Here is a 21,660-nt window from a genome sequence, read left to right on the forward strand (position 1 = left end):
TACAATATTTATTTTATAATCTTTAATTTTATTTTTTAATTTTTGTTTTACTTTACTTTACTTTTAGTTTTACTGCTTAGTTCTGTCAATTAGCATGCATGTCACCTGTGTTCTTTCACTTTTTCTATTCAATATATTAAAAAGAAAAAAAAAATACAGACATGCTTTCAAAAGTATATCTCAATCTTAAATTACATGAGATTATAATTCAAATTCACTCGATTGAAAAAACGTTAACAGAAAAAATTGATCTTACCTTATTTATACGATGTTAATATTTTTACGAGCCATCAGTAGTCCTCTTTTATTTTTTCGGTACTTATGTTGCACCTCTTCAAAAAAATAAAAGATTTTAGTAGTAAAATTTTAATATTTATTTAAAAAAATAATATTACTTACTAATATATATTGATTGTAAAAAAAGCAAAAAGAAGATGAAGACTTCATATAACCTTTTAACTCAATGTACTTGTTTGTTCCATGTACTTTTGTGTAGTGTACGTGTCATAAGAATTTTTTAAAATTCAATTAATATTTAATCGTTTGATTGGATAATAATTTTAGATATAAGAATTTTTTTGTTACGTTTTTTACTTATTTTTATAAATTTATTTTTTCATATAAATGCTAAGCAGGATTTTTTTTTCCAATATGTAACTTTTTTTTTCGTACAAATTTATTTTAGAAAATGACACTTGGGATAGAGAGAGCTATGTAATACCTAAATGCATTTATTTGTTTATTTATTTTAGAAAAGAAATAATAGAAAAGGACAAAATTGTCTCAACAATTTGCTTATAATGTGAAAAAAGAAACAGACAACAACTAGCCACAAGCCGAATACTCGTGAACTTAATAAAAGCCAACTCTTTTACTAACATTTTTTTATTTGTGCTAGATTTTTGATTAAATTTTAATTTTTATATTGAGATTCGATTAAAAATTATTAATAGTGATGTTTTAATAAAAACAATTTTTGAAAAAATTTGAACTTAAAACTTCTAAATATTTTATGTATTGCCCATTTCAAATTTACTTTTCTCTATTTTTTTATAATGATTCTATTTCATACTCTACTTTCATTATATAACGACAAATAATGATACAATAAAATATAATATTTGTTAATACATATATAAAATATAATATAATTACGATATATTATGAAATAATATTTACTAGTCCTGTTTATTCCCTCAACTAGTTCAGTGTGATTTGATTTAATTAATTCTTAAAAAAAAAGTATGACTTAGATTTTAGTAGTATTTGCTAAAAAAGATTAATTTTAAATTATTATACATAATCTATACTACTTTATTCCATAAAACAATAAATTCAATTCAGATGAACTAATTAATTATATATTTATTTATTCATTACATCGTCACTGCTACTGGTCCCCACTTTTCTTGCTCCTCCCAATATTTTTTCTTTTTATAAAATTAAAAAAAAAGTCTCTTTTTCTCTGTAATCTGAATATCTCTATCTCTTCTGTACCTTCGAATATAATTTAAATAAATTAAAATTTTAAAATATTATTATCACTTTTCTTTCATTTCACCCATTTTGACCGGAACACACTTATTTTTTCCCTCTATAAATTCCTTCCCATACCCCTTCTCTCTCCTCATCCCTTCAACTTTCTCTCTCTAGAAAAAAAAACTCTCTCAATTTTTTTTTTTTAAAAAAAAACAGCAAAAATGTCTGAGTTAATTCAACCAATTAAACGTTTTAGAGAAGAAGAAGAGCAATTACAAGTACAAACTGAAGAATATAAACGTCATAAATCATCATATAATGATATCCTCTCAATCCTCGAAGAGGAAGAGGAGTACGGTATTGAGTCTGACCCGGATATTAAATTATCCGGGTCAGACATCTTTACCACGCTTCAGCAGGAGCTGGACCTCCTGCCGAGCGATAACAACAACGGGCTTGGGTCCGAGCCCGTAGGAGATACGGGCTCGGGTAATTCCCAAATCCATTGTAATAGTAATTCTACAGAAGATGATAGAAGTAGTGTTATTAGACACCTTCTAGAAGCTTCCGATGATGAACTTGGAATACCAAGCGGAGATGGAATTAACGGTTCAGATTTTCCAATTGTTGAAGAAAATGGAATCAACGGTGGAGATTTTCCGTTTGCTATATCAGATGGATTATGGGAACTTGAAGATGAAGCAGCTAATTATTATTCTTTATTACAATCTGAACTTTTTATGTAGTTTTTTTTAAAAAAAATTTGGTGGGTAGGATTAGATTGGAAGAAAAGGGAAATGTTTGGGGTGTAAAGTGAAAAAGAAAAAAGATGAGGGTGAAAAAAGGAAAAAGTTGGGAAGAGGTTTTTTTAGGTACTCTAATTTTGTCCCCACTCATCTTTTGTATATTCCCAAAAGTACCCCTTTGGATTAGAATATTAGTAAGCATAATGTAGAAGGTAAAAAAGTGATTCGTTCATATTGGAAGGTCTCTTTCCATTTCTACCCCTAACGTTTTTCTTTTTTAAGTCCTTTAATTCTAAGTGGTATGATTATAAATTTATGGAATTTTATTTGGTAAAAGTTAGAAATGCACCTATATTAATAATATTAGAAAAAATGAACAATCGATTGATTTTTGGATGAAAAATATTTTTATATATTGACTATTAAAATATATTAAAAAACCACATTAAGACATAGATAGTTATATTTTGTTAAGTGAAATTTGGAGAGGGTATTATACCATATTACTATTTTATGGAAAGGATATGGTGCACCTATATGTTATTACTAAAGGTAAAGAGACTGTTTGCGAACGATCTTTACTCAAGCGTATAAAATTCTAGAAAAAAAAATAAAGAACAAAGTATGATATATGACAATAGTTAACAAAGACAAGACAAGATAATACTTCACTCGTATTAGCCTCATACCTAATACGCAATTTCTATTTCTTATCAAGATCACGTCCTTACAAATATTATGTTTTGGCATATCTTATCTAATCACCTTTTATCAAATTTTATTTTATCTATCTTTATCTTTTCTCGTACTTTTACAACGAATTTCTTTGTATTTTTTGTGAGTCAGAGAGTGACGATATACTTTTTCTTTACGTCGAAATTATTTCAATCTCATTTTTCTCATCTTATCATTTCAAAACCAAGTAAAATGATGTTTTAGAAATGCTCTAATTGTCATAAGCATCAATAAAAACATCATAAATAACCTTAGGGTTTCGAAGTGACAAAATTAATTTATAAAATGATAACTTACAAGACTTGAATTTATTAATGATTTATTTATTTATTTATTTATTAGTTCCATTAAATAGTAATCCTATAATAGCAAGATAAAAAAATTAAGTAACAAATAGTAATCAACTTCAAAGAATAAGTACTAAACATTACAAGAAAAAGAAGGCTAGCCAACCCCATCCTCCCTTCTTAGTGACTATTTATTACTAACTTTTTTTATACTAATATTTAATTTTCATACCTTTGTAAGTGAGGTAACAACCTTAGCCAACTAACTTTATATCATGTCTTATTTTTTTTTTAAAAAAAAATTAATTCAATTTTTCTTCAATTAATCTTTACCTCTTTTAACTCTATTAAAACCAATCTTCTACGTTAAATTATTTCAGTCTTATCTTGTCCATATAATTTTATTCGTAATTTTATCTCTTTAAATGTTACATTTGTATCGCATAATAGTTTATTTATGTGCTCTTTTCATGTGTGTTTTTAATGCTTCTAGTACAAATTTGCTATAGATGTTACTTTTTATTAATAAATTATGGAAAATATTATTTTGTCAGTGATATTATTTCCTTTTTAGATCGTTTCAAAAAAATAATATCTTATTATAATTATAAATAATTTAGTTATAACTTTCTTTATATTTTTAATGAACTGATTTTCAGTCGCACAAATATCTAATAATTGTTTTAGAGCATAACTTATAAAGTCTTTCTTTTTTTCTTATACACCATATGAAACTAAAATATGTCATTACATAAAATGAGACAAAGAGAATTCATTTTTTTCCTAATTTATGCCAAATCTTTTTCCTTTTAGTTCGTCTAGAAAAGAATGTCATTTACTATACCTAGAAATAACTAAATTTAAAAATTTATCTTCACCGTTAATGAAACAATTTTCAACAACAAAACACACGCATATATATATAAAAGGTGCCACATAAAATTAGAAGGTGGAGATTTATAAAATGAATCATAATGGGTAATAGTAATAAATTACGTAATTAAGTATAATCTTTTCTAAATCGGTAATGATGATTGATGAGATTTTTGGATCAAGTAAATGCAACTTTAATACTTTCACCATTTCTTTTTTAATGTTTTGTCCAAAGTGAATCTTTTGAAATATTAGGTAAAACGATGTAATGGGATTTGAGATAAAAGGTAATGCCCATTAGATTTTTAAGAAGTCGGATGTTTTTTATTTTTTTTACGTTTTATATATAAGGTTCGATATCTTAATATTACGAGTGAGTTTAATTTTATTTTATTGTAATTTTTTTTAAAAAAATAATTGTTATTTATTTTGTGTTGATCATAAATGCAAACGAAAATTATTTTTGACTTTTTTAAAAGAGTAATTTGTGTGAAAAAAGCGAAAATATTTGTTGGTTATAATTTTTTCCAAATAATTTTGGAATCAACTTCAAGTTAAATTCTGAATTTTTATAGTCAAACATATATTTCAGTATCCAAGTCCCCCAAAAAATAAACAACTTGGCCAAATGTCTCCTTAAATCAAAACCATCTCCAAATCTTGGTATAATTTATAAGTTTACACATTTTTAATAAAACAAAATATAATTTTAATCTAAACTTGATTTTAATGATTTTTTTATTATGAACATAATGAGAAAATATTTTCAATATTTTTGAGTCGTCATATTTAGTTATAAGATAGAAACTTTCTTAAGTAATAAAATCATAATATATTGGACGCGTTAAATTACAATCTAATGTTTAGACAATTTTAATCTTATCCAAATCAGTCCAAATACATTTGGCAGATTAATGAATCTTTTTATTTATTTATTCAATTCGTCAATTTGACACTGTCACTTTGAGTTAATAGTGACAAGACGATGATGAACAAAAGAAATAAAAAGAAGAAAGTGAAAAAAAAAAAAAGAAGATGAAGGAATCGAATAAGAAAAAAGAAAAGGGATAAGAAAATAATAAAAACATTTTTTTATTTAGATATATACGTGCTAGGTGCATGTGTTGCACAACTCAACACCAATTTATATATATGGGGCCCAATTTCATTTAATATCGTTTGTGTATTCGAATGTCCTATCCTTTTTTTGATTTATCATTTTTTTATATATTTAAATATTTATTAATATATCAAAAGTATACTCATATAATATCAAATTCATAAATTTTATGTAATTTAAAAAAGAGTGAGAAAATAACACTATAAAATTTATATAAATAATTTTTAAATATAATAGGATGTGTTTCACTGAACGAAATTGTGTTGTCCGACGTGTAGAATGTGACCTTTAGGTATGAAAAAAACACTCGATATAGAGCATTTTTTCTTAACTAAGATCTTACATAATATATATTTGAAATAATTAAGCTTTAATGTAGATATCGAACGTCGAGCGGGGAATATAATGGGACCAAACCAGACATAATTATAAGAAAGCAAGTACAATAGGGAACCTTAAGTGGTCCCCTTTTACGTCTACTTGTACTCTTTGGATGATGCTGATGTTGCTATGTCGTGTCTACCATCTTCATACATGACATGTATGGTGGATCTATTTGTACTTTCATAATTTATTTATTTTTCGATGAATTAATTTAAATAGTTGATCATTTAACGATTAAATTAAAAATAATAGATTGAGCATGGTATAATGGAGGTTTTTATGTTGTATTTGGGTCGAATTTTGTAAAAGAATTTATTGATTCTTTCTCAAATTGATTAAATTGTAAGTGTGGCAATACTTCAGGGACGAGGTTTTCGATTTAAATTCAAGATGACTTATTTGCGTCAGGAGAAAAAAAGGATGGATTCATCGGTTGTATTGTAAGATTGACACCAATTTTCACTTAAACACCTTAACTAAGCTTTGTTAATTTTAGACACCTCATATTGAGTCTCTCACTATCATTTTGACATTTCTACTGATTTGTTACATTGAGTGTGTCACACCTATTTTGAGCGCGTGAAGAGTGTTTTTTTTGGATTTAAAATATTTTTTTTCTTCTTCTTTTTCATTCTATCCCTATCACTTATTCACCTTTCATCAGAAAAACCTTATAAAATTTGAATAAAAAAATTATTACACTAATTTTAAGAATCATCACACTAATTTTAAAAATGTTTATTCGAATAAACCATATTTTTTTTTGAAAAATAATATATGAAGAATGTCATATTTGTAAGTACCTCACCTCGCTATCGGTAATCGAAAAAATGGTTCTCCAAATTAAATTTACAAAGAAAAAAAAAAGATTAAAATCTACTGATTATTTTTTTTAAAAAAAGAATGAAAGAATAACAAAAAATTGGTGGGGTTGGGGAGGCAAAAATGACAGAAGAAAGGTTGATTGGGTAGGGTGGTGTAACGTGGGGGTGGGATCGGTATAAAATAGGTAATTTTATTTATTTATTTTATTAAAAAATAGTTGTTATTCTATATTTTATTTCAAATTTATTATTTTTAAACTAAAATGTCATATGTCAATTTCTAATTAGCCATCATGTCATATCATTCACAAGTGTATTACATATTTCATATTTTTAATTGATTGTCAAAAAATTGTTAAGATGACATAACGATGCTCTACTTGAGGTGTTTAAAATGAACAAAAAATGCCTTATTTGAAATATCTAAGTGAAAATTAATGTTTACTTTAAAACGCCATTGATGAGTTCCGTCGAGAAAAAAGGAATAGAAGAAACATCTAACTACTTTATGCATGCTTCCCTAGGCTCGGACGATATAACTCAGTTGGTATATCTCCGCTCTTTCAATTGAATTGTTGTGATATAAATTGAATATCTAATTGTCCATTTGGGAATGCTAGTATTTTGTACTTGAACCAATAACTTACTTTTTCCCGAGTAATAGAAAAGAAACAATAATTTTGATAGCAATCTATGAATAAATATCAGTATTTTTTGATTAATTATTTAATATTCCAATATTCATTAGTTCAACTAACTTGATTAATTTTGAAACACCTCCTACAATGCTTCCGTCCTTTTTTTTTTAATCGTTTTGGTGACTCAAACTCCTTAAACTTAAACTTCCATAAGATAAATACATGAAAAAGATGATATAATTCTAATCGAATACTTCTTTAACTTAATCATATTTCAAATTTGAATTCTCTATTTTTTCAAAAAGTTTACAATACCTTTTTTGCGAAATTTCCGACTTCTTATTCTCACACACAAGCAATGAAAAATATCAAATGGACCTGTTTTTTTTCTTCCAATACATGAAAAGATAAAGATATCTACTTTACTTATTAGGGAAATATCCTCTTATAGTAAGGAAAAAAATAGGGTAGGGTTTAGAAAATTGAACCCATATTTGATATTGTTGGGTTTTCTTTAATTTTCAAGTGTTCTGAATAAGATTTACATTATTTTATTGGGAAAAAAAGAGTTTTTTTTTAAAATTGTTTTTAGATAAATGTTTCATAAAATTGATTGAACTTACTTGATTATTAAAATTTTTTCAATTATAATCCTAACGTTTTCACTATATATATTTGTTACCGTATCGATAGAGAATTAGAATAGTTTAGCATATTTTGAATCTTAATAATTTTATAATGGTTTAGTATGTCTACAAATTGATAATCGATAAATTAGACTAATAAACTTTACAATCAAACCAAACTGACAGATATACCATCCTAATTTGGAACAGAGTCTATCGAATTGTAACATTTTTAGTAGAGTTATTAGCAACTTCTTTTATTCATACTAAAGGGTTATTTTTTGTTTTTATCAATATTAAAGTTGAGCTATTAAGTTTAAAAGTAGATATTTTGATTAAATCCAAATGACATAAATAATATACTCTAACTAATACTTTTGTGTTAAATACGTAATATATAAAAAGTAAATTCAAATAAATGTAATTAAATTGAGATGAAATGACCAAATGAAAACTAAAACAAGTTAGATGGACTGTCTATGTATTTGGCCAAGATGTCATTGAAATTAACCAATACGAATCTTAGTGAGTCTGTTCTATTCTTAATCAGATATAGTGAGTTTGAGCTTTGAAATATATAAAAAAAAAATCTTACTAAAAGCATCATTCTTAAATAAACCTTTGCAGTATGTAATTCAAATTGCATCAGAGCTTCAATATAATCTCCAAACGAAAGAGACGAAAAATCAAACAAAAAAGATATCAACATGAAACCCTACTTTTATGTGATATATTATCTTACACGTCATTGTGAGAAATGGGTAATAAATTTGTGAAGGAGAAATAAAGAAAATAATAAATAATATAAACTATATTATATATGATGTGAAAGGTAGCTTTAATTAGAATCATATGCTGTGGGCTATACCACTTTATTTTCATCCCTTTTCCACTATCTACACATTTTAAATTATTCTCCTCCTCCTGTTTTTAATTTCCAAAAGTAGATTTTATTTTATTTTGAAAAAAAAAAGATATAATATCCACGTTTTCTAATTTCTATACACAGAAGTTCTAATTAATACAAATAATGGAAGGATTGAATGAAAATTATGTAGAACATTTTTAGCCGTTCAAATTAATTGTTTTTGTGGACCACTATATTCTTTAGGGGATTTTATGTCAAGAAATTTAGAAGATTTATGATATGCGAATTAAGTTGGTTTCTAGAGTTTTAGATTGATAAATTTTTAAAAATAAAATATACATAATATTTTAGGTGAATTTTCACATCAGTAGGAGAGAAGTCGTGATGAGCTTCTCAAAGCATGATTCAAATTTACTCTAATACGTACTTATGAAATTTGATGTGGTGTAATTCGAAAGATAAATTTATGTAGATCTAGATAACAATAAAATAATACATTCAGTGAAATTATATAAGTTGAATATGAAAAAGATAGCGTATATATGATTTTATCCCTATTTTATAAAAGTAAATAGATTGTTTTTATTAGACCGTCGACTCAAATAAAATATATTAAAAATGAGATAAAAATCCATATGAAAAGTTATGGAGAAAAACAACAAATCGATAACTAAAAGATATGTAAAATAAAATTAAAGTATACGAAAATAGGAGAATAATAATTTAAAAAATAGATGACACACAATTACTTACCAACTTGTACTCATGCCAGCATAAACCCAATATAAATAATACATATATGAATTTAAATTGTGATATATATTACTCTGAAAATGACATATTAGAGATTTTATAAATTATTTTCTTCTACCAATATATAAATAATTACGTGTATCATTCCCTCTCTATTTTTCATGAAAAAAATATAGGACAACTTTCACATATAGTAAATAAAAAATTTATATTTATATGTTATAGCAAAGTTTGTATAATCGCGCTCCATAATAAACATAGAAACTGTATAATTCGCTATACATATACAGTTGAAGCAAATTGTATAAAACGAAGTGTATAAAATAAGAAAGAGAAAGATATTTAGGTATAAAACTGTATAAAAACTAAGTGTATAAAACGAATTATATTATTATAAGTGTATAGAACGATTATATACAATTTGAATTTGTATAAAATGAGAAAGAGAGAAAGACAAAAGAGAATTGACAGGGAATATACAATTGAATCGAATTGTATAAAACAACAAAGAGAGAAATTAGATATAATTTGCAAATTGTATAAAACGAGAAAGAGAGAAGGGCAAAAGAAACTGGGCAGGGGAGTATTTTTATTGTATAATTATAAGTGTATAGGATGAAAATATACGTACTTGCATGTGTATATACAATTTTCTCACGCTTTATACAAACAGAAACACAATTTATACGTTTCGCTTCTGTTTGTATAAGTGAGAAAGGCGAGGGTGGCGAACGAGATTTGGGAGAGTGGTGAGCGAGATCTGGAAGAGGGGAACAAAAAAATATATATATATTTATACAATTTTCTCTGCTTTATACATTAGAAGCAATTTTCATACACTTCTGTTTGTATAAAAAGTGATGAAGAGAGCGAGAGATTGGAGGAGAGTGGCGAGCGAGATATTTGGGGGATAGACGTTTGACAATTTTGTGCAAACGTTTGCTATAAAGCACAATTATCTACTTTATTTATTTTAGGTTATTAATTTGCTATTATATATAATTTTTCCAAAAATATAAGGGTAAAATGAGTAGATAAAATTAGTCCATCATAATCCTTTTGCAATTTAAATAAAAAGAATAACTTCAGAAAGTGTTTTTGAATTTTATTTTAAAAAATATATCACTTTCGTTTTCTTAGCTACTCATCTCTACCATTCAACACCCCCTACCTTCCCACCCTAACTCCATCATTCATAATATTTTTCAGAATTATATATAGATATTTATTTTTTATGTATCAAATATAAAAAAAAACAAATTACATTTTTTTACTTATATTTCATGATTTTTTCTTTTTTATTGAACACTTGTTAAAAAGAAAATTGAATTCATATAAGAGTAAGGGGAAAGAGTGATCTGCTCTATTTTTAATCAGAAGTTTTGTATTCGAACTCAAAATATAAGAACATTCTTTTGAAAATAAAAAAAGTGGGTGTGGGGTACACAACCAATAATTTAATGTAATTGGTTTAATTGATCTTGTGTTGTATCAATTCAACACAAGATGTCAATAGAATGAAAAATAAAAAAAGTTTAGATTTAAAACTACGAAGAAAATATCATAACATGGGCTGCTGCATAAGATATGACTCAGAAAATCAGTAGCCCCATAAAAATTAGCAAATATCTTTTTCAATTAGGAAATATCTAAAAATTGACCACTACTTAACGTTCATGTGGTGGTAAAAAATAGACAATTCCAAAATAATGGTTGAACCATAATTGTCAGTAAGAAAAAAAATAAAACATTAAAAAAAAAATAGTAATTCTTATTGCATTGTGAATGCTATCTCAAAATTAACCAATTCTTAGAATTTTTTTTTTGAATTTTTTTTATTTGGTGTTTAATTTTTATATTGAAGTTTGATTATATTTGAAATTGCTTCACGTAGAATTTTATTAGGAACAAATTAACTCTATCAAGAATTTATTCATACCCAGGATTCAAATTCGAGAATTTATTCGTACCTCAAATGATTGGCTACCTGAATTTTCAGTCTCATACAAGTAGGGCTGCGCATAAAATATCGAAAATTAAATAATCGAATTGAATCAAAGTTTTCAATAATTGGATATTCGGTATGATATCTGGAAGTAAAATTTTAGAATTATAGTATTTAGATTTGGGTTCCGTATGGGACATTAATACCATTTGGTAATTGATATTTTCTGAATACTAAATTATTTACTTAATGAAGATTGATCATGTATCAACATGTCCATTACTCATTAGTACAAGTTTACAAATACATGTCTTTTAGTTGTATCAATTTGTTTTTCTTAGTGTTTTCTTACTTATTGATTTTCTATTATATCGTGCCTACACATAAAATAATAGGATTAATGATTGAAAAATAATATTAACTTTATAATACAATCAACTACAACATTAATAGAGTATTACAAAATATAATATCAAATTAAAAATTTTATCTACGATTATCAATTTATCAAACTGAAATTTAAATATTAATATTTAATATTTTATTTTTAATTGTCAATTACCAAATTACCGACCATAAAGTTTATCACTCTCAAGCCAAATACTGGACGATCATTTTGTAATTCTCATAGAAAATGATAAAAATGTCCCTTTATCAATAGTATTTTCACCATTCAATTTATCCACAGCACGCCACTTTTAGAAATAATGATAAATATTAATAGTTTATCGCAATATTCAACTTAATATATAATCTTAAATCTATAGCACGCCACTATAGAAATAATAATAGATTTCTTTTTAAAAAATAATAGATATTAATGCTATTTCACAATATTTAATTTTATATATAATCGTAAATTTTAAAAATTGAATTAGAAATAAATAATTAATATTGAACGTAAAATAAAAAAAATAGTTTTATTTTTTTAATATTATAGAAGCGATAAAATAAAATTTTACTTTTAAAGAAATGAATAAATAAAAATAAACAGAAAAAATAATAGATTTAAAGTAAAATAGTGTTTGGTTGTTTAAAGTCAACAAAAGTAAATATTTATTTATCCTAGCAAATATTTATCAAACTTTAATTGTTAAATTTACTAACTATGAAAGTAGAAAATGTTTAATGAAAATTCACATAATTTGAAGGCATAATTTTTGCAGTTTATCAATTTTTGAACAATTTTTAGAGTTCAATGTAGTTATAAGAGGTGTGAAATATATTTTTATAATTTTTTTAAAAATATTTTGACAAAAATATGATGTTTATGGTTAGTTTTGTTTTCACAATTTCATGTGATAGAGATTAAAATATCCACCTCATGTTTTTTCTCTTTTTTGCAAGATTTTTCATAACGACTACATAAATTACCTTTTAGACTGGTTTGAATCGTATGGAAAAATCAAAATAAATTGAGTTAACATGTTATTAAATTATCTAAAATTAAATTAATCAAATCGATATATATTTTTATAAACTAATTTTACTATTATAACATTAAATTTATGCAGGAAAATCACAAAACATGAACCAATAAATAGTCTGAAGGAACATTCATAATGTGTACAATTTGTCTATTGTCTACTCATTTTGGATAACACTTGCGTTTTATATATTATCGTGATTTTGGACATCATGCAATTATAATTTACATCAGATCAATTATTATATTATTTATATGTAGACTAAAAAATATTTATTAAAAAAATAATATTTTGTACAACTATATACTATATTATTAATAATAATTAATATTTCATGTTGAAATTTAAAAATAAATAATTAATATTTAAGGATAAAATATAAATTTTTTGATAATATTTTTATAATAATAAACGAATAAAAGTGAATGGAGCGATTTTATTTTACAGCAAGTCAAGGCACATTAATCACGTATAAAACATTTTGTGGATGCTTCTATTCTCGTCAAACCCCCACTACTTATTGTCTGCCAGCATATATATATCTTATTAACTTTGAATAAATTCATTATTAATTTATTAAAACAATAACACATTTAAGAAATCGTTTTCAAAATTACAACTTGTCTACCAAATATAATATTGTGTACGAAACATTTGTTTTCGAAAGTGTGATATAAACAATCTATTTTATATTGTAAGTATTAATGATCATTTTTACGGATTAGATATATAATTAATAAATGACATAAAAAAATTTTTATCGTTGCTTCGAAGTATACCTTTTGAAATATATATATTATGTATAAAAGAAGATCTATTTGACGACCTCCAGCAAGTAAATCACATTAATTATTTTTATATATTTTCATTCGATATCTAATATTTATCTTGAGGACAAATGAATTTAAATTTATACGAAAAATCTCATATTTATAGATAAAAATGCTCCATATAACAAAAATAGTTATATATTTGTACGATTCGAACTCAAGAATTATTTTTCTTTTTATTGTATTGGATTGTCATTCCTGAAAATTGGAATGGTAAGGTCAAGTGCGTATAATAATTGGGAACTTGTAACATATAGTACTAATATATTCTCTCTCGGCTCTAGATATATGGGAATGCGATATAATGATTGAGATGTTAATATTCTTAATAGAATATTTCGAATTCAAGTCCTAAATATGAAAAGAATTATACTAAAAATATCGTCTTCTGTCTTTAGAAATGAATTCTACGATACATAATTTTTTAATTAGACAAATTTCAATATAAATTTTTCGTGATATAGTCCAAGTATCTTTACACTTTTAGAACCTAGAACTTCTTGCTGCTCGTCAACTCTTTTATTCCCTTCGTCTCCACTATCTTTATCGACAATTTAGGAACTTATAAATTCTAAAGTCAATAATTTTATTTTCATATAGATTAGATATATTCCAAATTTTGAATTTACAATTATCTCATTTTAGGTCAAGTGCATTCATACGAGATTTTGGGATCACCACTTAAGTAATCTCCGTAATGCATATGAATTCACAAAGTCTACCCTCTTCGGGATAACTCTTGACATGCAATATCAGAGGTCAACAAAATGTTACACATGACATGATGTATAAAAACAATTAATTCAAAATAGGTATAAATTAAACAATGATGTATAAATAAGGTAAAGACAGGAATTTTGAATGCACATTTTTTAGAGCAGAGTCTCCGGTTGGTCCTGACGGTCAAAACGATCTATTTTAAAGGTCAATCGAGCTTCGGAGTAAGTAAACCCTTCATTTTACTGATTTTCGTATGTTATAGTTTATAATTTTTTGGTGATTCAAATTTCGAAGTTATTTTTGCAAAAACTTTGTGGACATCTGCTAAGACGCTAACTATGTAGTCAGTTGGCTTGACGATCAAATCGGTCAATTTTCAAGGTCAAACGAGTCCATGAGTAGGTAAATAACCCATGTTCTCAATTTTCGTGTCCTATAATCTATTTATTTTTGGTGATCCCGAATTTCGACGTTATTTTTGCCAAAAATTTTCATCGACGTCCGTTAAGACCTTAGTTGTGCAGTCAGTTAACCCAGACAGTCAAAACGATCAATTTTGAAGGTCAACGAGCTCCAGAGCAGGTAAACCCTCAATTTGCCAATTTTTGTGTATATAGTCCATGAATTTTTGGTGATCCAAAATTTTGATGTTATTTTTGTCAAAATTTTTCGTGGACGTCTGTTAAGACGTTAGCTAAGAAGCTAGTTGGCCTTGACGACCAAAACAACTCATTTTCAAGGTCAAACGAGTCCTAAAGCAGGCAAACCCCTCATTTTACAGATTTTCATGTGCAATTGTTCACCATCTTTTTTTAGTCATCGAAATTTCGATGTTATTTTTTCTAAAAATTTTCGTGGACGTCCTTTAAGATGTTACTGATGGCCAAAATTGTCCATTTTCAAGGTCAAACTAGCCCCGGAGCAGGTAGACCCTCTGTTTGACACATTTTCATATGCTATATTTTTGGTGATCCGAAATTTCGACGTTATTTTTCAAAAAATTTTTGTGGATGCTCGTTAAGACGTTAGTTATTGAGCCAATTGACCCTTATGGCTAAAATGACATATTTTCAAATTTAAACAATTCTCGGAGCTGGTAAACCCCCAATTTATAAATTTTCGTGTGCTATAGTTCACCATCTTTTTGGTTCAGAATTCTGATGTTATTTTTGTCAAAAATTTTAGTGGACGTTCGTTAAGACGTTAGATATGGAGTCAATTGACCTTGACACCAAAGACGGTCTATTATCAAGGTCAAACTAGCCCACAAGTAGGTAAACTCCCTAATTTTATCGATTTTCGTGTGCTATAGTCTATGAATTTTTTAAAACACAAAATTTTGATATTATTTTACCAAATTTTTTCGTGAATGTTTATTAAAACGTTAGCTATGTAGAAACTTGACTTTACAAATAAAATGATCCATTTTCAAGGTCAAACGAGCCCTAGAGAAGGTAAACCCCTCCATTTTACCGATTTTCATGTGCTATAGTAAACAATGAATTTTTTGTGATTTGAAATTTCGACATTACTTTTACCAATTTTTTTTGTGGACAAATGTTAAGATGTTAGCTGTGGAGCCAGTTAGACTTAACGGTCAAAACGACCCATTTTCAAGGTCAAAGGAGCCCCAAAACAGGAAAATCCCCCATTTTGATGATTTTCGTTTGCTATAGTTCGTCATATTTTTTGATGATTCGTAATTTTGATGTTATTTTTGCCAATCTTTTTGTGGATGTCTGTTAAGACGTTATATTTTGCTAGTTGGCTGTGACGGTCAAAACGGTCCATTTTCATGGTCTAATGAACGCCGAAGCAGGTAAATCCCCCATTTTTCTGATTTTCTTGTGCTATAGTCCATGGATTTTTTGTGATCCGCATATTCGACGTTATTTTTGTCAAAAATTTTCGTGGACGTCTGTCAAGATATTATCTATGGAGCGAGCTGACCCTGACGGCCAAAACAATCCATTTTCAAAGTCAAAATAACCGCGAAATAGGTAAAACCCTTATATTTTCGATTTTCGTGTATTACAGTCCACCATCTTTTTTGGTGAATCAGATTTCGAAGTCCTTTTTGCTAAAAATTTACATTGATGTCCGTTAAGACCTTAGCTATGGATCAAACTGTGATCACGGACAAGAAGATCCATTTTAGAGGTCAAATGAGTTCAGAGTAGGTAAATTTTCAATTTTGCCAATTTTCGTTGCTATAATCCACCATCTTTTTTGTTGATTAGGAATTACGACGTCATTTTCGTCAAAAATTTATGTGGACTTCCGTTAAGACTTTAATTATGGATCCGATTGGTCACCACGACCAAAATGACTTATTTTCAAGGTCAAACGAGCTTCAAAGTAGGTAAACACCCCATTTTGTTGATTTTCATGTGCGACATGGAATTTTTGATATTTCGAATTTCGATGTTATTTTGCAGAAAATTTACATGGACGTCCGTTAAAATCATATTTATGGAGCCAGATGCTCACCACAACAAAAACAACCCATTTTCAAGGTCAAACAAGCCAGAGAACGTAAACCTCATATTTGTCTATTTTCGTGTGTTATAGTCTATCATTTTTTTTGGGGGATTTGGAATTATGACGTCATTTTGTTAAAATTTTACATGGATGTCCATGAAGACCTCCATGTGCTACAGTTCACCATTTTTTTTGGTGATATGAAATTTTGACGACATTTTTGCCAAAAAATATACTTGGACATCACTTAAGATTTTAGCTATGGAATCGGTTGGTCAGCATGGCTAAAACAGCCTATTTTAAAGGTCAAACGAGCCCCGAAGTAGGTCCTCATTATGCTGATTTTCGTGTTTAATAGTCCACCATTTTTTTTGGTGATCTGGAATTCCAACGTCATTTTTACCAAAAATTTACATGGATGTTCATTAAGACCTTAACTATGGATCCAATTGGTTACCAAGGTCAAAACAAACTATTTTTAAGGTCAAACGAGCCATCCACATTTTGCCGATTTTTATGTGAAAGTCTATGAGATTTTTGGTGATCTCGAATTCTGATTCGTTTATGCCAAAAATTTATGTATTCTTCCGTTAATACCTTATCTATAGAGTCAGTTGGTTACCAACGCAAAAACGACCCATTTTCAAGGTTAGACAAGCCCCATAGCAGGTAAACCCCCTATTTTGCAAATTTTTTGTGCTATAGTCCACCATCTTTTTAGGTGATCCAGAATTACGACGTCATTTTTGTCAAAAATTTACAAGGAGGTCTGTTAAGACCTTAGATATGGAGTTGGTTGGTCACCACGGCTAAAATAGCCCGTTTTCAAGGTCAAACAAGCCCAAAACGAGTAAACCCCTTATTTTTCTAATTTTTCTGTGCTATATAGCACACGAAAATTGGTAAAATCTGTCTTAACCTTCTTTGGAAATCGTTTAAACTTGAAAATGTAATATGTTTCCCTACGGGATGAACTGGTTATATTTCTAAGGTCTTAATAGACGACCATGAAAATATTCAACCATTTTATTTAAAAATTTACAGATAAAAAAAATTCATGGGTTATAGCACACAAAAATTGATAAATCTTTCTTTGCCTACATTAGGACTCGTTTTAACTTGAAAATACATCATATTTCCCCGCGGGACGAACTGATTCCATTTTTTAGGTTTTAACGGTCGTCCGAAAAGAATTTCGGCCATTTTCTTTTATATTTTCAGATAAAATAAATCAATGGGCAATAGCACAGGAAAATCGATAAAATCTACCTTTGCATATTTGAGGCTCGTTTGAGCTTGAAAATACACTATTTTTTCCCGCGGAACGAAATAGTTCAATTTCAAAGGTTTTAAAGGACGTCCATAAAAAAATTCGGTCATTCTATTTCGGGGTTTGCATGCTTTAGGGCTCGTTTGAACTTGAAAATACACCATTTTCCCGTTGTGATGAACTGGTTCCATTTCAAGGTCTTAACGGACGTCCATGAAAATTTTTAACAATTTTATTACAAGATTTTCAGATTAGAAAAATACCATAGATTATATCAAATGAAAATTGGTAAAATATGCCATTGCCTACTTTTAGACACATTTGAACTTGAAAATACACCATTCTTTCCTACGGGACAAATTGTTTTCATTTCTAAGGTCTTAAAGAAAGTGCACAAAAAAATTCGACCATTTAATTTCTGGACATCTGGATCAAAAAATTCATGGACTATAACACACGAAAATTAGTAAAATCGACTTTTGCCTGCTTTAGAGCTCATTTTAATTTGAAAATGCACCATTTTTCCAGCAGGACGAACTGTTCCATTTCAAAGGTCTTAACAGACGTCTATGAAAAATTTTCATTCATTTTGTTTTGGAATTTCCTGATAAAAAAAATCAATGGGCTATAGCATAAGCAAATGAGTAAAATCTGCATATACCTGCTTTAGAGCTCGTTTAAACTTGAAAATGCATCATTTTTTCCTGCAAAACGAACTGTATCTATTCCTAAAGTCTTAATGGACGTCAATAAAATTTTTTGGACATTTTGTTTCAAGATTTCTGGATAAAATAAAATTCATGGATTATATAGAATACGAAAATTGATAAATATGTCTTTGTCTGATTTGGGAATCGTTTGAACTTTAAACGCACTATTATTTTCTGTAAAAAAAGTCGTTCTATTTGTAAGGTCTTAAAGGAAGTCAATAAAAAATTTCAGTCATTTTATTTTGGAGATTCTTGGATTAAAAAATTCATGGGTATAACACACAATAATTGATAAAAGATGTCTTTGCCTGCTTTGGGTTTCATTTGAACTTGAAAATACATCATTCTTCCTCGCGAGACGAATTATTTCCATTTCTATGGTCTTAACGGATGTCCAAGAAAATTTTCAAATATTTTGTTTTAGGAAAATCCATGGGCTATAGCATAAGAAAATCGGTAAAAACTTATCTTTGCCTGCATTGGGGCTCATTTGAACTTGAAAATACACCACTTTACCTTGAAGGACAAACTGGTTCTATTTTGAAGGTCTTATCGGACTTGCATGAAAAAATTTCGATCATTTTATTTTGAAATTTTTGGATTAAAAAAATTCATAGGCTATAGCACATGAAAATTCATAAAATTCGTCTTTGCCAACTTTGGGGCACCTTTGAACTTGAAAATATACGGTTTTCTCCGCGGGACGAACTTATTCCATTTCTAAGGTCTTAACGGACATCCATTAAAAAAAATTGCCATTTTATTTTGGGATTTCTAGATTTTAAAAAATTCATAAGCTAGCACACGAAAATCGATAAAATCTGTCTTTAGCTGCTTTGCAGCTCATTTGAACTTGAAAATGCACCATCAATCCCCGCGGAACAAACTGATTCCATTCTAAGGTCTTACAGGATCCCCAAGAAAAATTTTGGCATTTTTGTTTTGTAATTTAGGTCAAATTGCCTTTACTTGCTTTAGCATTCGTTTGAACTTGAATGCAACATATTTTCCCGCGGGACGAACTCGTTCCATTTATAAGGTCTTAGCGAATGTCCTTGAAAAATTTCGGTCAATTTGTTTCTTGATTTCTAGATTAAAAAAATTCATGTGCTATAACATATGAAAAACAGTAAAATATGTCTTTGTCTGCCTAGGGGCTCAGTTAAACTTGAAAATGCACCATTTTCCCCAGTGGGATTAACTAGTTCCATTTCTAAGGTCTTATCGAATGTCCATGAAAATTTTTTGTTCATTTTATTCTAGATTTCTGGTTAAAAAAAATCATGGGCTATTGCACATGAAAATTGATAAAAATTTGTCTTTGCCTGCTTTGGGGCTCGTTTGAACTTGGAAATGCACCATTTTTCTTCGCGAGACGAACAGTTCCATTTCTACAGTCTTAACCAACGTCCATACAAAATTCCGTCCATTTTATTTTGAAATTTTTGGATAAAATAATTCATAGGCTATAACGCACGGAAATCACTAAAATCTACGTTTGCCTACTTTAGAGCTCGTTTGAAGTTAAAAATGCACCATTTTTCACGCATGACAAACAGTTTCCATCAAAGGTCTTGTATACGTCAATGAAAAATTTTGGCCATTTTTTTTGAAATTTTCGATTAAAAAAATCATGCACTATAGCACACGAAATCAGAAAAATATGTCTTTGCATGCTTTGGGCTCGTTTGAACATAAAAATACATCATTTTCCATGTGGGACGAATTGGTTCCATTTCTAAGGATTTAATGTATGTCCATGAAAATTCTTGATAAATTTATTTCGTGATTTTTGTATAAAAAAATATTAGTTTTTTATAGCACATAAAAATCGATAATATATGTCTTTGTCTGCTTAGGTTAGTTTGAACTTGAAAATGCACCATTTTTCCACGATACGAATTGATTACATTTCTAAGGTGTTACTGGACATACATGAAAATTTTAAGGCATTTTGTTTCATGATTTCCGAATAAAAAAGAATTCATGCAATATAGCACACAAAAAATCGAAAGAATCTTCCTTTATCTGCTTAAGGGCTCGTTTTAACATTGAAAAGCACCATTTCTTGCGGGATGAATTGATTTCATTTCTATGGTCTTAATGGATGTCCATGTGATATTTCGGTCATTTTGTTTCATGATTTTTTGGATTAAAAAAAATTAATGGACTATATCACATGAAAATCGATAAAATCTATATTTGCCTGATTTGGGGCTTGTTTGAACTTGAAAATACACAATTTTTCTGCGCGGGACTAACTAATTCCATTTCTAAGGTGTTAATAATTGTTCATGAAAAATTTCGGTTATTTTTTTAAAATTTTCGGATTACCAAAAATTTATGGGCTATAACATAGGAAATTTGGAAATAGCTTGCTTTGCTTGCTTTGGCGCTCATTTTAACTTGAAAATGCATAGTTTTTTCCTGCGGGATGAATTAGTTCCATTTCTAAGGTCATAACGGACATCCATGTAAAATTTTGGCCATTTTGTTTCGTGATTTCCAGAGAAAAAAAATCCATAAGCGATAAATTTACCTTTGCCTACTTAAGGACTCGTTTTAACTCTTCAAAATGCAATAAAAATTCTGCGGGACAAACTCGTTCCATTTCTAAGGTCTTAAGAAGTCTATGAAAATTTTAGACCTTTTTTCTGCGATGTTCGATTAAAATAAAATCAATGGGTTATAACACACGAAAATCAATAAAATCAATCTTTGCCTTCTTTGAAGCTCGTTTTAACTTGAAAATGCAATATTTTTCTTCGCGGGGCGAACTAGTTTTTTCTAAGGTCTAAATAGATGTACGCAAAAAAATTTGGACATTTTATTTCAGGTATTCTAGATTAAAAAAATCCATGGGCTATGACACACAAAAGTCGGTAAATCTGTCTTTGCCTGCTTGAGGTCTTATTTGAACTTTAAAAATGCATCATTTTTCCAA

General features: G+C 27.9%; 1 protein-coding gene across 1 annotated transcript; it reads left to right on the plus strand.

The window, feature by feature from the left end:
* Positions 1-1,617: 1,617 nt before the first annotated feature.
* LOC101261409 (uncharacterized) lies at positions 1,618-2,457 on the plus strand. Its single transcript, XM_004238735.5, has one exon. It carries the CDS (start codon positions 1,701-1,703, stop codon positions 2,223-2,225), a length of 525 nt encoding a protein of 174 aa, XP_004238783.1. The 5' UTR covers positions 1,618-1,700; the 3' UTR covers positions 2,226-2,457.
* Positions 2,458-21,660: the final 19,203 nt, after the last annotated feature.

Source organism: Solanum lycopersicum, chromosome 5, assembly GCF_036512215.1.
Source record: "Solanum lycopersicum chromosome 5, SLM_r2.1".
Taxonomy (NCBI): Eukaryota; Viridiplantae; Streptophyta; class Magnoliopsida; order Solanales; family Solanaceae; genus Solanum; species Solanum lycopersicum.

Bases quoted from the DNA above. Each gene is read 5' to 3' on its own strand.
- LOC101261409 (XM_004238735.5), top strand. From the start codon at position 1,701: ATGTCTGAGTTAATTCAACCAATTAAACGTTTTAGAGAAGAAGAAGAG.